This window comes from Lissotriton vulgaris, chromosome 12 (assembly GCF_964263255.1).
Source record: "Lissotriton vulgaris chromosome 12, aLisVul1.2, whole genome shotgun sequence".
NCBI lineage: Eukaryota > Metazoa > Chordata > Amphibia > Caudata > Salamandridae > Lissotriton > Lissotriton vulgaris.
The window spans coordinates 80,599,322-80,615,581 of record NC_141700.1 but is presented as its reverse complement, the minus strand read 5'-3'; the positions used below and the strand labels follow the sequence as shown (position 1 = coordinate 80,615,581).

At 44.3% G+C, this 16,260-nt stretch overlaps 1 protein-coding gene across 1 annotated transcript in view; it reads left to right on the top strand.

The window, feature by feature from the left end:
• LOC147673380 (C-type lectin domain family 4 member E-like) overlaps positions 1-11,837 on the top strand; it is a 40,449-nt gene extending 28,612 nt beyond the window's left edge. Inside the window, exons 5-7 of the mRNA XM_086947234.1 lie at positions 2,781-2,932; positions 6,572-6,681; positions 9,168-11,837. Of these exons, the coding sequence (XP_086803360.1) occupies positions 2,781-2,932; positions 6,572-6,681; positions 9,168-9,342 (437 nt within the window). The 3' untranslated portion in view covers positions 9,343-11,837. The remainder of the gene's footprint in view (positions 1-2,780; positions 2,933-6,571; positions 6,682-9,167) is intronic.
• Positions 11,838-16,260: the final 4,423 nt, after the last annotated feature.

Genomic DNA, 16,260 nt, shown 5'->3' with positions numbered 1-16,260 from the left:
TATAATATAGCTCTTAATTTCTGTATACAATTGATCCCACAGAATATTCAAATATCTAGATGGCATAGTCACCTCAGAATGCTTCCAAACAAAATGTTTCTAGACACAGAGATTATGCCCAGATGAAATGTAATTTACACTGGTTTAATTCAATTAATTTCATGCATTTCACATTAAGATTGTTATGCAAAATTCCTGCAATTATATCATTATGCCACGTTATGTAATCAGTCCTCTATTTGCAGAGAATTATAGGGTAGGAGTGTAGGAACACCACGAACAACTAGAACTGAAACGACTAGAATTAGAACACGAGCGACTGTTGGTCGCAACAATATTGTTTTTGTGCTTTTTTGTAGGCTTAAAATGTGTCCTCGCAGCAAAAATAGACAACAGAACAGGTTTTCTGATAAAACAAAATCACTAAATAACAAATTTGCATATTTGGTAATTACGCATAATTTCACATAATTGTTCCAAGATTTAGCATAATTACAAAAAAATGTATTATGTAAATTTCGTACAGCTCTAAACAGTGGTAGATTTATTTCTAACTTAGCCAATATCACAATGGCACTATGTGGCCTAACAAAGGTAAATCAACTCGGACATTCGAAGATACTAACAAAGCCTTCTACAGGACACAGTACTGCATTATTTTGATCCCACAGAACTGGTAGTTGGTGCTATTAGAGGAACAGTAAATGTGTTGTAACCTTTTATTGCATATGTCAGACCGCGTTTGTACACAGAATCCAGGCATTTACAAATTGAAAGAGATGTCCTCGAAATCAAATGGGGATGCTAAGATTTACCTGTGTATTTATATGTGAATACCTTCAGAGTATTCACAAATCACTGATCGGATAGCTCCCGGGGTACTGCGCTTAACCCTGTACCAAACGTTAAAAAGTAGGCTCTTCAGCTTAGCCAATATTTTTTGAGAGCCGGAACTTCACTTCTTACCTGCTTCTGCACTGCAGTGTGCCAATGAACACAGAGAGCAGCATATACAAAAGAATGACCTATCTTTAGGATAGTCCAGGAATCATGCAAGGTTTGAGCATGGAGTAAGTTAAAAAAGGCCTCCCTAAAGATGATTGTCTTCAGAAAGCTACTACTTCAGAGAAATCAAACTGTTGAAAAAATTTCCTGGACATTTTCTTGTTGGAAAAGGTACTAGATGCACATTGACATAAATATAGTGAAATACAAATATCTCTTCAGGCCCTTGGCATAACCAAGTGTGTGCCACTGAAAGATGGTTTGTACTAAGAAGTACCAGCATCTGGCTGTGAAGGGCACCAAGATATTTTCTAGACTAAAACAAGGCCAAGGGCATTAGTTTGGTTTCCAGGATTTGACAAGTGATGGAGATGCTCATAAGTGGATATAACCTCTGCTATATTTTGGGAGCAGATAGAAAAGAAAGAGGAAAAAAGTTGACGTATTATAGCACCATTTTGTATTGAGGAGATTATTTGTTCTACAGCAATGTTTGTGCTGCCCTGTTGTTTTAAGTTTCCTTCCCCAGTAGTGTGCTGTGTTACATTTCAATCCTTTAAAATTGACTGCTCTAAGTGTGCATCAATATTGGAGAGGGAGCCATTTAAGAGTTATTAGTGGTAGTGGGCCAGATTCAATTACTTTGAATTGTAACTCCTCTGCGGATTTACTGCTTGAGCAACGAGTGATGAATACTAGCACTGTCTTATTTTGGTTTAGCTTGAGTTGCCCAGTGGACATCCAGTTTTTATTTTAGATATGCACTTATTAACGTAGTCGATAGATAACTCATTGAATATTACATATATTGGTGTATCGTCAGCGCATTATCAATATGAAACGCCAAGGAAAGTCGTAATGTTCTCTAATCATTCCAGTTACCATCTGAACCATTTTTGCACTGTTTCTGCAGTACTGAAATAGAAGGATATTGAGCTAAGAAGAAATTTGCTCCATAAACTGCGGCTGAGAAGTCCAATAGGATTAGAAGATTTGCTTTACCTTTTCCCTGCAATTGATAGGCATCATCAATTATGTTTCACACAGGCCTTGCAACAGAGGGGCTTGATTTGAAGCCCAAATGAAAATTGTTCTGTGTTCCATTCCTTTTACCTATTGGGTTCATTATTTCCCTACACGCCCTATAATTTTGGCAAGAGGTGGGCCCCAGAAGGGATGACTGTTTTCACTGCTACCTTGATTAACTTTAGGTTTGGTTGGGATGGGCATTGTGATGTCCTTGTTTAAGGAGGAGTGGGTTAGGCACAGCTCATGGTAGTTGTTGATGTTGTTTTTGCTGAGTGCCAGGAGCAAGGAGGAGGGAGCGTCGGCCATGTTAGATGGCATTCTGCAGTGAATCAATCTTAAAAATCAAAACCAGTTATGCAGGGACAGGCAGCTGAACTTGTGGGGCCATTTGAGAGACAACTGCATCCAGTCCAGTGGATGATGATTTTAGAGGCTCCTTTGCATACACTCAGAAAAAAAGAGGAGTTAGGCCCAAGGGGGCAAGGCACAAGCAGGGCCGTATTATAACTTGTAAAAGAGGATTGGGCCTGTGCCTCGTGTTTTTTTTTAAAGCTAAATGTCTTTGCTAAATAGCCAAACCCATTGATTTCAGTTTGAACCAGTGTATTTATTTTCACCTTTTTATTTTCACTATTTTTTATTCTTAGTTATTTCTTTCAATGTGAAAAAGACTTATGTTGTGTCATATCAATACATCCTTGTTCTCAAAACAGTTCTTACTCCATGGATTGTCCATTCTTTTTCAGAGTTCTTCTACAAAGATTGTCCCATAAATTGCCGGCTGCACGAGGAAACATGCTATTTCTTTTGTCAAACCCCACTGCCATGGAAAGTAAGCAGATCCATCTGCCAGTCAAGTCAGGCAGACCTGGTCATCATCGCTGACCGGGAGGAGCAGGTAAGTTAAGGATTTGTATAATGCTTTGACGTGATTGCTATGAAGTATCTTCCATGGTGTATTTCTGCTTTGAAAGTGTTGTATTCTGCACCATTGTAACCTTATTTATATTCAAAATAGATTTTTCAATCAATATCCCTCTATATATCAATTGTCAATCTATATGTTTCTCTATCAGCCTATGTGTCTGTAAGATATGAGGGTGCCCAATGGGAAGATGGACCACAAGACGCAAGGTTCGGGAATGCGTAACTACTCTTTTTATTGTGCTTCTTAAAGATAGCGTAGGGGTTATGTTCCGGGATTGTTCTCAAATGTGGCTCAGGCCAAAACAACAAAACAAAAAACATAAAATCAGTCAGGAGACAGATTCTTCCTGTGGTTCCTGTTTCGGGTCTCTCTTGGATTCGAGGGATCTTGGACCTCCGTGCTCTTGGTCTTCCGTAAGTATGCTCGCCAGGTGAGGGAAGGGAGGATATTAAACAAAAAAAACAGGTCGGGGTCAGTACCGATACTGGTTATGTTTAGTCTGTGCTACCACCACCAGAAGGAAAGTGCAGGAGGGTTTTGTGGGGAGTTTTGCAGCATATCGCCACCACTTGAGGGCCCTACCTCCCCGTGTCCCCACCCCACCACACCCACCCAAATGGTCCCCTGAGAGGCACTTGCCTTAAGCCACGGCCTGTCCCTCGGACCGTGGCGTCGAGACCTGGGGCGTCTTCTCCTCCCTTCAGCCCACTGGGATTGGTCACCTTGAGAATAACACTCTTCTGGCTCCGTCTCATCTGCTCCACTCTGGTTCCACCGTCCTCCGCTCCGCTCTCGTCCTCCTCCGCTCCGTTCTCATCCTCCTCCTGCTCCGTTCTCGCCTTCTCCTGCTCCGCTCTCGCCGTCTCCTGCTCCGCTCTCGCCGTCTCCTGCTCCGTTCTCGCCTTCTCCTAGTCAGCTCTCGCCTTCCTCGGGGTGCCCCGTTCTCCGTCCTCCGACACTGCACACCCTCGACGTCTCCTCTGGATGCTTTATGCGTCACGCGTCTGCTTCTGTTCTCGACTCCTCCTCTCTTGTCGGGTCCACAGCTAGACCGCTGCCTGCTTCCGGGTTGAGCTGAAGCGGCACAGTCATAGTCTACGTCCGGTCTGCCCCGCTTTCCTCCTCCTTACAGTGTCTATATATGTAGCTATACACATGCACACTGTTGGAATAGAAGTCCTCAGGTCTATTAGTGGTCAGAGATGTATGAGGCAAGGTTATGGGAGAGAAAATATGAAAAAGAACCATTGCTCGAGCCAATTGTTTTGACGTTATACAGGTACAATATAGGCAGGGCCACTTGAATAATGTGGAGAAGTGTGGCTCAGGGGTTAGAGGCGGCAGACCAGGAAGCTGAGATCGGCCCTGGACCAGGGTTCAATTCCCTGCCCCATGGACTCGATAATTCTCGCTCCGGTGCCTTCTCGACTCACGGGTTCACACTCTGTGACTCTGGGCAATAGCTTGCTTAATCTCCACAACGGCCCCTCGCGGCGGGATGCCTGGCTTTCACCTTGTGGATACCCTGCGAGGGTTATCTCACAAGGGAATACCAGGACGGGTTCCCTAAGCAAGCGCCCGGAAACCCACTGCGGGTAGCTGTGCGCTATATAAGCTCAAATACATTTACATTTACAATGTCACAGGGAAGGACACAATTATGTGGCAAGGCAATTTATGTGGCATAATGCAGCACAGTTTGTAATAGTGTTACTTAATTTGTCATTTTGCACTGTTTGGGAAATGAGTTCACCTCATTAACACCATTTTAACATCAAGCAATAGGGAACGTCACAATGACTAGTCAGTCTTTGCAAAGGGCCTTCCACTGCATGGGAAGCTGTGTTGCTGCGTTTTGATCTATTTGAGCTTGCTCACATTTTTTTGTTCAAGTCTGCAGATTTTGCATCAGTAGATGGATTATAAGGCAAATCCAGGTAAATCCAGTATTATTCAAAAACTGCCATGGCTGCAGAATCACATCATTCTGGTGGCCCAGAGTATAGGCAGCAGCAGGATATAACTGGTCCCTTTGCTAAAAATACTCAGTCAAGAGGCCACAGGGCAGGTTTCACTCCAGTACATAAGATGTGTAGCCAGTAAAACAAGATAAAGCTTCTCTCTCACAAGTATAAAAAAACGTTTTTATATATCACGTCCCTGTACATATATGTAATTTCTGAGATGTGTAATTAACATGATTTTCTATTATTCAATTATTGCTAGGTATAGTTCAGACACCAGCACATGCACCATCCACAAACGTAATATGCACAGAAGTGAATTCAGTTCTGCAAGCCTCCCTGACACAGATCAGTTATACCTTTTTTTTATTATTGTGCCTTCATGGAGAGGTGTTCATTGAATGTAAGTGTGGTGCAGTGGCGATGGCTTACAATGAGACACCAGCCAGGGTATTTTTCATCTGCTGACACCCTCTACCCTTCTGCCAGGCATCCTAAATTATGATGCAGATGTGTTGTGAACCCTGCTTTAGAAACAACTGTGCGTAGGACTATTGGAGTTAAAGGACGCAATGGGGGTCTCACACTTATGGGTCAGGAACAGCCTTTCACCAGGGCTCATGTACCAACTCACTGGTAGATTCTCTGCTGGCCCTAGAAGAACCTAAAGTGCAGGTATACCATCCACTGATTTTCTTTGGTCTGGCAGTCATCGCAACAGAGCTAACCCCCTAGGCTGGACCGCGCAATATTAGAGAAAATGAGCACCATCATGGGTCATCCAGCCTTGAAGCCAAGTCTTCCTCAGACAGATTGCCGCAAGCAGCTGTAGAGGGCGTGGAGGGTCAAAGACACAACAAACTGGTCACCTAGATGGCCTTGATGGGGCGGTTAGGAGCAGAGCTGGGTTTAGTATGTGCCATATCACAGATCCAATCATAGCGGTTACATTCATCCAATCCTGTACTGTCCCGCTAGCAGTGAGAGGCTTGACATGCACTCTCGAGAATGTCCTGACATAGAAGAAAGACTACAAGAACAACTGTTTCACTTCTGTGTTCCAAAATAGAGCGCCTTCAGATGCACGCTGGTAAAGTATCGGTAAAGTTTCACTCTGCATAGAGAGGATCACTACGCCACACTTACGCTCAATGAACACACTCGTCATGAATGTACAGGAGTGTAAGCATTTCTTTGGCAACTTAAACATATGTGAAGCTTTCGCTTGCTTCCTAACCTGCACCATGTTATTGATTCTGTATTTCCCAGGGTCGGACTTGAAGACTTTAAGATGGAAATCTTGAATGTGACCCTACAAGTGTAAAATGCGCATACCTGCAATGTGCATTAATTACAAAAAAGTCAACATGCACACCCAGGAGTTTAAGGGATAACTTGTGCAACATTTACAAACTGTCTATGTGCACATGGATAAAGGAGATGGTGTAGGGGGAGCATTGATCGTGGGAGCAAATCCATGATTGACGACGATGGGATAAAGGACAATGGAGTTGTGTTGGTCAATGAATTGCTGCATCTGTGTGTGCACCCAGTGAATGAATATTTATGAGATAAAGCACAAAAATCCAGAGTATTCTGGTCTTAGTTCTCTTTTACCTCACCTGGTCCCTTTATTCTCCTGCAGCTTTTTATCAGAAACACAAATAAGGGGGGCTTCTTCTGGATCGGCTTGACGGATAAGGATGAGGAAGGTAACTGGAAGTGGGTGAATGGCTCCAAAGTACAGCCAGAGACGTAAGTCAACCGCAAAGCACCGTACGTTCAAAGTTTATATATTCATAATATATATTTCTGAGATTTAATTTATTTATTTAATTTGTCAGTATTTTTTCCAAAGCAACAAATTATAAATACATTTGCAACGCTAATCAAACCACTATGTAAATGATTTAATGTTGTGCTATAGGACAGAAATATTGAGGCTGAAACAAAGATTTGGATTTGAGAATTTGGCATCAAAGGAATAATAGAGTGAAAAAAGATGGGTATCATGGAGAAAAACTTTCCTATAAAAAAATGTAGGAGAGAGAGAGTGAATGTCTGATGGGCCCTTATTACGAAATCATTGGATTTTGGTGAGGGGATACGGGAGGACCAGAATTCCCAAGTTATCCCAGTAGTCACGCACGATTACACGTTTTCTCCCTGAAATGGGGAATAGCCTCATAGATCAGAGCTACCAGGTCCTTTACTGCAGGTTTTTCCTTGACTTCAGTGATAAAAGTGCAGGTTTTGAGCAGGCAGAAAAATTCATCGGAGGGCCTGGTGGGGAGTGTGGGGTGGGGTGTCGGGGAGTGCTTGGGTCTGTGTGGGGTGAGCATTGCAGTTCCCCATCTCTGAGAAAGGGACTAGGTGATGCGGCTACCTTCAGCCCATGCCATTCTCTTTGCGCCTGGAGACATTGCAATTGTAATTGCACTTATATAGCGCTTACTACCCTGATGAGGCATCGAAGTGCGTTTTTCAGCGAGTAGCACGCTACTCCGGAATCCAAAAAGGATTAGTGGTGAATTAGTATATTGAAATATGAAATTTATTTGACTGGTGGATATATTAGTCTCTTATTTGGATTGAAAAGGATAGTGGAGAAAAAGATAAGGGAAGGGTTTGCATTTATATAGCGCTTGCTTCCCCTGATGAGGTGTTGCAGGGCTTTTCGGCAAGTATGAGTGTCCGACTTACACTGGGAGTAGGTATTGCTCCAGGTGAAATTGTGCCACTTTTATTGAGGACCTAAGTAAAAAACAAACAGCTTAAGGGGGCTAGTAACTAAATGGGACGAAGAACAAAGGGAAGGACATAAAGTGTAGGGAGGATATGAGGGGCATTGGTGGAGTAGCAGAGTCAACTGATTTTAGTACAATGCAATAATACACTGAGAAAATGGGATGAGTAATGTTTGAGGCAAAGACTGGAGATGTCAGCGAAAAAGAAAATGTTGAAAACAAAACACACTGAAGGATTCTCTTGAAAGGGAAACAACCTTTGCAACGCACTACTATTACAAATCAGTCATTACAACGCAACATCCCTTACATCGCATGCCATTACAACGCAACCATTACCACGCATGACACCACAACGCAGACAATTACAACTCATGTCATTACAACGCAGTCTTTACAACGCATACCATTACAACGTATACCATTACAACGCATAGTACCCTTACACTATCCAACACTTACCCTATTGTTGCACCCCCTGGAGTTAGAATAGTAATTTTTACCTCTACACTATCCAACACTTACCCTACTGCTGCACCCCCTGGAGTTAGAATAGTAATTTCTATCCCTACACTATCCAACACTTACCCTAATGTTGTACCCCCTGGAGTTAGAATAGTAATTTTTACCCCTACACTATCCAATACTTACCATCCATGCAATGTAATAGTATGCATTGTAATGGAATGCGTTGTAAAGGTAGTTTTTAGACAATTTGTTGTAATGGCATGCGTTGTAATGGAATGCGGTGTAAAGGATGTTGCGTTGTAAAAAATGCACTGTAAAGGTATGCGTTGTAAAAGTATGCGTGGTAACGTCATACATCCCTCTTCAAATTGGGAGTGAAAGATGCAAATATTAGGGAGCATATCAAGGAATGAACAAAAGCCTAACATAGCATACAATATCCTGATAGTGACCCAAAAACACAATGTAATGTAATGACACAACAAAACACAGCAGTTTGACTTGCAACACAACACATAACAAAACACAAAGTAGTAAATAAAAAACCTGGTTGGCTTACAAATTTGCATGTGTTACCATAGTTAGATTGACCTGAAGCAATTCTTTGGGGGACTCATCATGGGAATGAATTCTTATACATTATACAACAGGAAACGTTAGACTGTCTTACCGAAATTTGGAGTGTGTACTCCTCATAAGCACTATCTTGTGGACACAGTGGAGGTAATACTTATTGCATCTGAAGTGCGCATCAAATAGGGTCCTGTCTTGGTGCTTGGTGGACAAATGCATTTTCTACAGAAACCTGTTTTTGACCTCATGGATATCAGTTTGAATGTCCATGGTTCCGCTTTGCCCTTCATTCTTCTGAGGTCGATGAAATGAGTTACTTGAGTTGGGTAATCATAAACACCTGTTATTCAACCCCAAATGGTACAAATATATGTTATGTTTAGAAGCTACCAGGTAGAGGTATACAAACAATTTTAGTTTATTGTGGCTAATTTCTTGATTCTTATGTTTTAGATTTTGGAACTGTAACCAACCTGATAACTCTGAAGGAAAAGAAAATTATGCCACAGTGGGTTCTAATGGTGTGTGTGGATATCTGATGGACTGGAATGATGACAACTGTGAAAAGGCACACAATTTCATCTGTGAAAAAGAAGCTGAAGAGAGAAAGATGGATTTCAACCCATGAAACACTGAGCAAGAAAATGGATCACTTCTAATTTAGCCCTTTTATGTTTAAAAAAGACAACATATATTTGGATGCAACAGAATGCACAATTCACTTTGGGGAACACGAGTTAGTTTGTGAAAACCTGAATGAAAATAGTTCAAGTTTATTGCTTATTGTTATTAATAACAAAAGCATTTGTAGGTCAGCTGGTTCAGTTTTGGCCATAAAAACCAATCAATAAAACATCCTTTCCAGAAAATACAGAAAGAAATAAAATAACTGCGCCCTGTATACCAGCATCCCAACCGATCTTCTTCACTGACTTCAAACCACCCAAAATGCTGTCGCAAGACTTGTTGTTGACCTACCGAGCCAAACACAAACTACACCACATCTCAGAGAGTTCCACTTCTTTCTTCTACTCGAGTAGATGTTCTCAATGAGAACAGATGGCTTCTCAATACGAGAGGTCATGCTCAGCCACCACTGCCGGCATTAGGAAATCTCGCTGGGAGGTGGTCTAGCATTGGATTTTCCTCACTCGCACTCACCAACTTAACGTTCGCAGTGCAAATAGTGCGGAAAACTCTGCGAACGGAGCAGAGTTCATCACCCAGGCCTGGATTTTACCACATTACATTGTGATCGCTGTATTATCCCACTTAAACATTAGAACAAGACAACCCTGCTCAATTATTTTAGATTACAAACATATGAAAGTTGCAGATTGTTCCCACTTAGGCACTGAATCAAAGCGGCCCTACCTGATCTGATTTGTAAAGTGTTGAAGTGCTTGCGTAAAAAATACCTACAAACGTCCACCAAAATTGGACAAATGCACCAAATGTGAATAAATGCTTCTTCTTTGTATCCCCATAGATGACAAGATTGGGTTGGCTGAGTGCACTTCCATTATGGAATTATGTCTTTTGAGGCTAGATCACGCATCCTTAAGCTAATGAACTTTGTCTTGATGTGGTAAGAATACTCAAGTATTACTGTGGTTGTACACAGCCATAGTAGTCTGAAAGCATCCATGCATGAGTTTTCTTAGCAAGTTGATTCCTGAAGGAACAAAACAAGTCTAATTCACCTGCTTACAAATTGGTTAAAGGAGGGCCTGAGACCACAGAGTCCCATAACAGAGTAAGCCTTACAGTGCTCAATGCAGAGGATAGATACTTTTCCCAAGCAGTATTTTATTTCACCAAAACCCATTTCTGCCCAGATAAGTAAGGGCAGGGAGGATGTGGGTGCTTGTTTCAGTGTTTTGGAAAAATAAATAAGTGCACCCTGGCATGACAAGACTTGTCTAACTAAACCAAATTCAGGAGAATATGTGCCTGAGAGATATTAGGTTGATGACTAAAAGGGTGTCTGTAGAAATTTGCCTAGAGAATATATAAAAGTTTGGTGTCTTGCGCACGCATTATTTCCGATCCATAACTAAGTGATGGTGTGAATTTAGCCTCAGTTGTCTTAAGTATAGGAGTCCGTGTTGGACCACTCAGTGTTGCAGTATTTTGAATGTAGCTGACAATGAGTTTGCATTTTGTTTAGATAGTCAGCAATAAAAGTTGAATCCTAGTTGTGTTGGTTATGCACAAATTGTTGTCTAAATACCAAGTCAAGTTTTGTTTTTGAATTCTGGTGGTGCCAAATGCATACCTTCTGTTTTCTTGGTATTCATTTTGCAGCCCATTCCTTCTAGTACATGAAGCAAAGGTTATTTTCAGGAATTGCAAATATATTGGAGTCTTGCTAAGCAAGACTATATCATCCATGTTTGACCTGTCAGCCTTAGGGTGGTCTTCCATCAAACTTTTTGCCTACACATTTTTGCTGATATTCGTTTTTGTTGGCCTTAGGACTCTGTGCACATTATCACTGCATAGTACAATGAGATTTGGAAACACAAAAATGTACTGGCGTTGGTTTCAATCAAGCCCTATCGCAACCATCTGAGATTGTCTTGAGGTTGGGCTGTGCCACACTTACCTGTATGGATCACAAATTGAGATATCAAGCCATTTCCTAGCTGCCTTAATGTATTGTGAGGATTTGTAAGCAACAGTTACCCAAAATAAAAAGATGTACCATACGTTTTTTAATATCCTCAATCTGAGGCAGATCTTTTGGAATAGAAAAGAAATTCGCCTCAAAAGATGAAGAACTCGGAATTCCTCTTTGTTGAGAAGTACTCCCATAACCTGAAACTCCAGCCCTCCAGCTATAAAGAGCGTTCCTTCATGTTATTTTCACGAGAAGACAGAAAGACATTCCAGCATTTTTTCCTGTTAGTGACTCCATCCTAAGGTCATAACAATTTCATTTCCATTCTCCACTTCTCTGGTGTGCCTTCTTCCTCTGTAGGGTGATTGCCTTTCTGCCGCTAGTGTACGCATTATGGTTTCCTGCTGGATCCTATTTTATATTAATCTTGCCAATATGTACCTTGTGTTAATCATTGATTCTATGTAAAGTGCTCTGTTGCCCTTTGGGTCTGGTTCATGTTATATAAAATCTACTAATAAATAAATCATTTATAAGAAAAAATTGAACATGTGTGAATGCTTCTCTCATAGCAATGACAGCAAAGTCAAAAAACAAGCCAGAATAAATCTTCAAACTTATCCAACAATCGATCATATACGTCCTTTTGTCGGCAGTGATATTCAATATAATTCTTTCCAGAACATAACTGCTGAAATGGTGTGGTGCCAATACAGGTGGAAAGGAATGACAATGGAAAAGTCTCTGGATGAATTTGGTTCCAACACTGTATAACATTAACCATGGGAATGGTAGGACTGAATACAAAAGGCATTTAACATGTACTGTTTGTTTCACCTAGGGCTCGTTCAACCTGAACTATAGAGCGAAAGTGAACAAAAGCAAGCAAAAATAAATCTCTATATAATATGGTGATATGCATTATATGTCAAATTAAAATGTAAAGCGGGCCCAATGTATTTGCCTAACACTACCAGTCAATCTAAGCACCTTCTGCGTTGGAAAATCCGTCACTTCTGGGCCACCGGGAGATGTTTGGGTCGGCCTTACCTTAGTTATGGATGCGTCTGTGCCTCAGTCGGCCTCCCGCTCACACCTCACCCACTCATAGGTGATAGTGCGGTGTTCTGACCAATAGCGAGCAGACTGACTCTCGCTTTATTTGCTGCACTGTCTCTGAAGGCGAAGCTGGAGAAATCTGGTAGAGCAAGTTGCTGACAGCCTGTGAGCTCGCTACCAGAGCACCCTGGCAGATGTGTAACTGGGAGGTGTCTGCAGCAGCAAAGGTTTCAGCTCGTAGATGTCAGTTAGCTGATGTTTAGAGTGACCAGAGCACATATGTGAAACAGGTGGTATATTTATAGTGACCAGAGCACAGCTGTGAACTTGAAGCACGAGGTATGGGCTGCTGCATGACCTCTGGGAATTCCAGTGTCATCTACAACTGGACGTCGACAAAAGAAGCACCATGGGTTCAGGTGAATGAGCGAAAGAGACCCCCCATGTTTTCAACAGGAACAGACAGTGGTGGCGGGAATTCACCAAGTAGGCAGGGATTAAGTCCTGGACCTAGCAACTAAGGGAAAATCCATCACAGTGGTGTGAGCGGTAACTTATGTTCTGGCTATGAACAAGAGCAAACTGATATAAATATAGATTTACCACATTTACCACATAACATGGCATCTGCTGGGGGCGTGACCAAGCAGCATGACCGACAGGACGTGAACTCCACCAGCTCCCGGCCATCAGACCCATAAATCCTGTTTAAACATCCTGTCCGGGCTCCTAGGGTACGGATTTTGGGGTCGCCCTTTCCCCTTGTACCTGGGGTTCACTATCTGAGTGGAGAGAAGGCGAGCCCCCGTAAGTGCAGCCGAGTAAGCTGTCCGGACTCTGATGCCCCGGTCCTCTGTCTACGCGAGGCCAAGGTCTGCGGCCTGTTCTGGAGGGGTGATGGATCGGCAGAGCTGGGAGCCGGAGACTGCCCTGGGGAACCCTGGGAAACTGCACCCACAGTGCTGCTCCCTGGACGACGGAGCCCGCTGCCAACTGGGGCTCCGCCCTGAGGAGAATTAAGAGATACCTGCCATGGCCGACGGAGGCCTGTGCTGCTGCGGCCGGTCCTGTGGCTGATGTGGCGGGCGCGGCGGCCGATCCTGCCTCCCTGAGCCTCCCAAGTGTGGGGGACTTCATCGCTCCAGGAGTCACTGCCCAGCGAGAAGAGAGCGCCTCGACTGCGGGGTCCCGGCGAAGCAGGGCACAATCCGCGGCAGGACGGTTGGAGGCGGCCCGCAGCTGGGAAAGGCCCCGGTCTGAGGCCTACATGAACTTGGAGGCGGCGCCTCAAATCCAGGTGGGTGCGGCCCTCGGGACCAGCGGAGTGCCTCGGTTGGCTCCCTCCGAGGCCCGCTGTCCCCAGATAGCCGGACGCGGCTCGGCCTCCCCGCCCATAGCCCCCCCTCTGCAGTAGGGGCTGGAAACACCGGGAAACCATGAGCGCAAGCCAGCGCGGATGGGAGGAGGTGGCCTGGGCTCCCCTATTGTGTAAACAGACCCAGGAATTTGGAACGCCGGGAGCCCATCTCCTGAACGGACTCTGACACTAGACTCTGTGGAACATGTCCCTCGTGGGTGTGCCTTCGGCTGGGCTCGGCCTAATCTCTGCTCCCTAGCGGACAAACTCACTGGGGGGTCCCTAGGAGCCGCTGAGTGCAAGGTACCCCTTAAAGACTCAGCGGCATTGCTGGACCGGAATCTGCTCCTAGTATCTCCCTGCAGCCCTGAATACTGGTCATCGGGGCCGGATCCGCCCCCGCTGGGACACCGAGTACGACCTGAACATTGGGTGGCCCTGCTGCATCCCTACGCCGCCTTTTTCCCCACATTCAGAAGTGTTCGAAGCTTGCTGCGGTACGGACAGAGGGTCTTGATCCCCTGCTGGGGTCACATGAGCCGGGGAGGGCCGCTCCGTTGATACTGGCGGCCTCTTACTGGCGGAGAAGTGGACGTGGGATACCGCTTGGAGTTGCGGTCTGCCGCTGGGGCCTGAAGGGGAGATCTGCACCACAGGAGAGTGGGCGTTGAGGGACACAGCCCTTGTTGCCCGGTCGAGACACTAGGGGCACTGTCAATGCGCAAGGACAGGATGTCTCGCTCTACGCTGCCCAACACGATAACACAGTACACCACCCAGTGGCTACCATCTCAGCGGATTACGAGGCAGTTGGGACAAGATGAGGGGGCGGAGGTCCCCGGCGAGCCCTCCCGGGCGGAATTGCTGAAAGCGATCCAGGGATCCCACACTGCACTGGAGCGCCAAATAGAAACGGTGTCCATCTGTGGTTCTGCAATTCTCAAACCTGATTCCATTTTAGTCTTGCCTTCACGTAGGCCAGTGAAGTATGCCCAACGAACAAGTGGCCTTGCCTTCTGAGTTCGTGCATATATCAATTTGGGTTTTTCTGGCTCTGAATGAACTGCAGAGAGAGTAACCCGATTCACCTGAAACTGACCTTTTGCAAAACCAGCTTCACTAGCTGTTTGTTGCCTGAGTTTTTCAATCACTGTTCAGGACCTCGTTAACCTTTAGTTTCCTTGCACATATCTTATCCTAAACAATATCTAAATTGTTTCTTTCCTTAAGACTTTCTTTTCTAAACATGGGCTTTTGCCATGCGTCGTGACTGCCATCTGGTGTTGCCTTTTATGTAGGCCTCAGAAGTTAGTCTGTGAGCAAAGCAGTCTGACCTATTGTGGATCATATATATATATACATTAACTAAGGATTTCTTCGTGCGCTGGAGTTAATTTCAGAAGCTGGCCTTTCACCTGGAAATTGACCCTGCCAAGCCAATTTCCCTGCAAGATCGTTATTTACTTTCCCAATCACCATTCAAGACATTTGTTAACTTTTAAGTTTCTGTACGTTTCTGTTATCTTGCACATTATCTGAAACTACTTTTCTTTACTGTTTCTTCATTTCATGGGTTACGCTTCCAATTAAGGATTTGTTTGGGCCTTCCAGATTATTATTTAGATATGCCTAAATATTAACTTGTGGGTTGGGACACTGTAAAATGAGCTTTACTGTATGATGCTGTGTGATGTCATGTATTTTCTATTGGTTGAATTTTGGTGCAGGGGCGTGCATTTTAAATGTACCTTTTTGTGTATACATAGGGATGTCTCGCCTTAGTAAAATTGAGCAGTTTCTTGAGTTGTACACCGTGTTGTATTGCTGGGATTTCTGCTACTAGCTGCAGCGAATAAATTTGATCTCTGACGCCACCTAGAAGTATTCCGTGTCTCTGTATACCAAGGCAAGGGAACTCAGAGGACTTTGGGCGTGTCCCTGGCGCCGCTGGGTATTTGAAAACCCGGTTCTTCATATCAATGTCAACCTGTTGAGGACGGACCTCCGAAAGGTGGCCGATAAGGTCTTTGATGCTGAGGGCAATATAGAACAGTTGCAAGGTGAGGTGGCCTCCCTCAGGAAGACAGTCTCACAGCTCATAGCCACGACGGGAGCCCTGGAGAGGAGAGCGGAGGACGCGGAAGGGAGGGCACGTCGCAGCAACATCAGGGTTCTTGGAATGCCGGAACGGTCAGAAGCAGGCAATGCGGAGCGTTTCCTTGAGAACTGGATTCGTACTAAGCTGTGCCCAAGGGGACTGTCGGAAATCTTTGTGATTGAGAGAGCACACCGGGTCCTGGTCCCCCCGCCGCGGCCGGGTGCCCCCCGCGGGCACTCATAGCCAAAATTCTAAATTGTCGGGACAGAGACTGTATTCTTCGTGCGGCTAGGGAGACAGCGAATCTTACCTTTGAAAACAGCAGGATCTCCATCTACCCAGATTACACCCAACAAGTCCAAGAGCAGCGAAAGTCCTTTTTGGGAGTTAAGAAAAAGCTCCGAGAGAT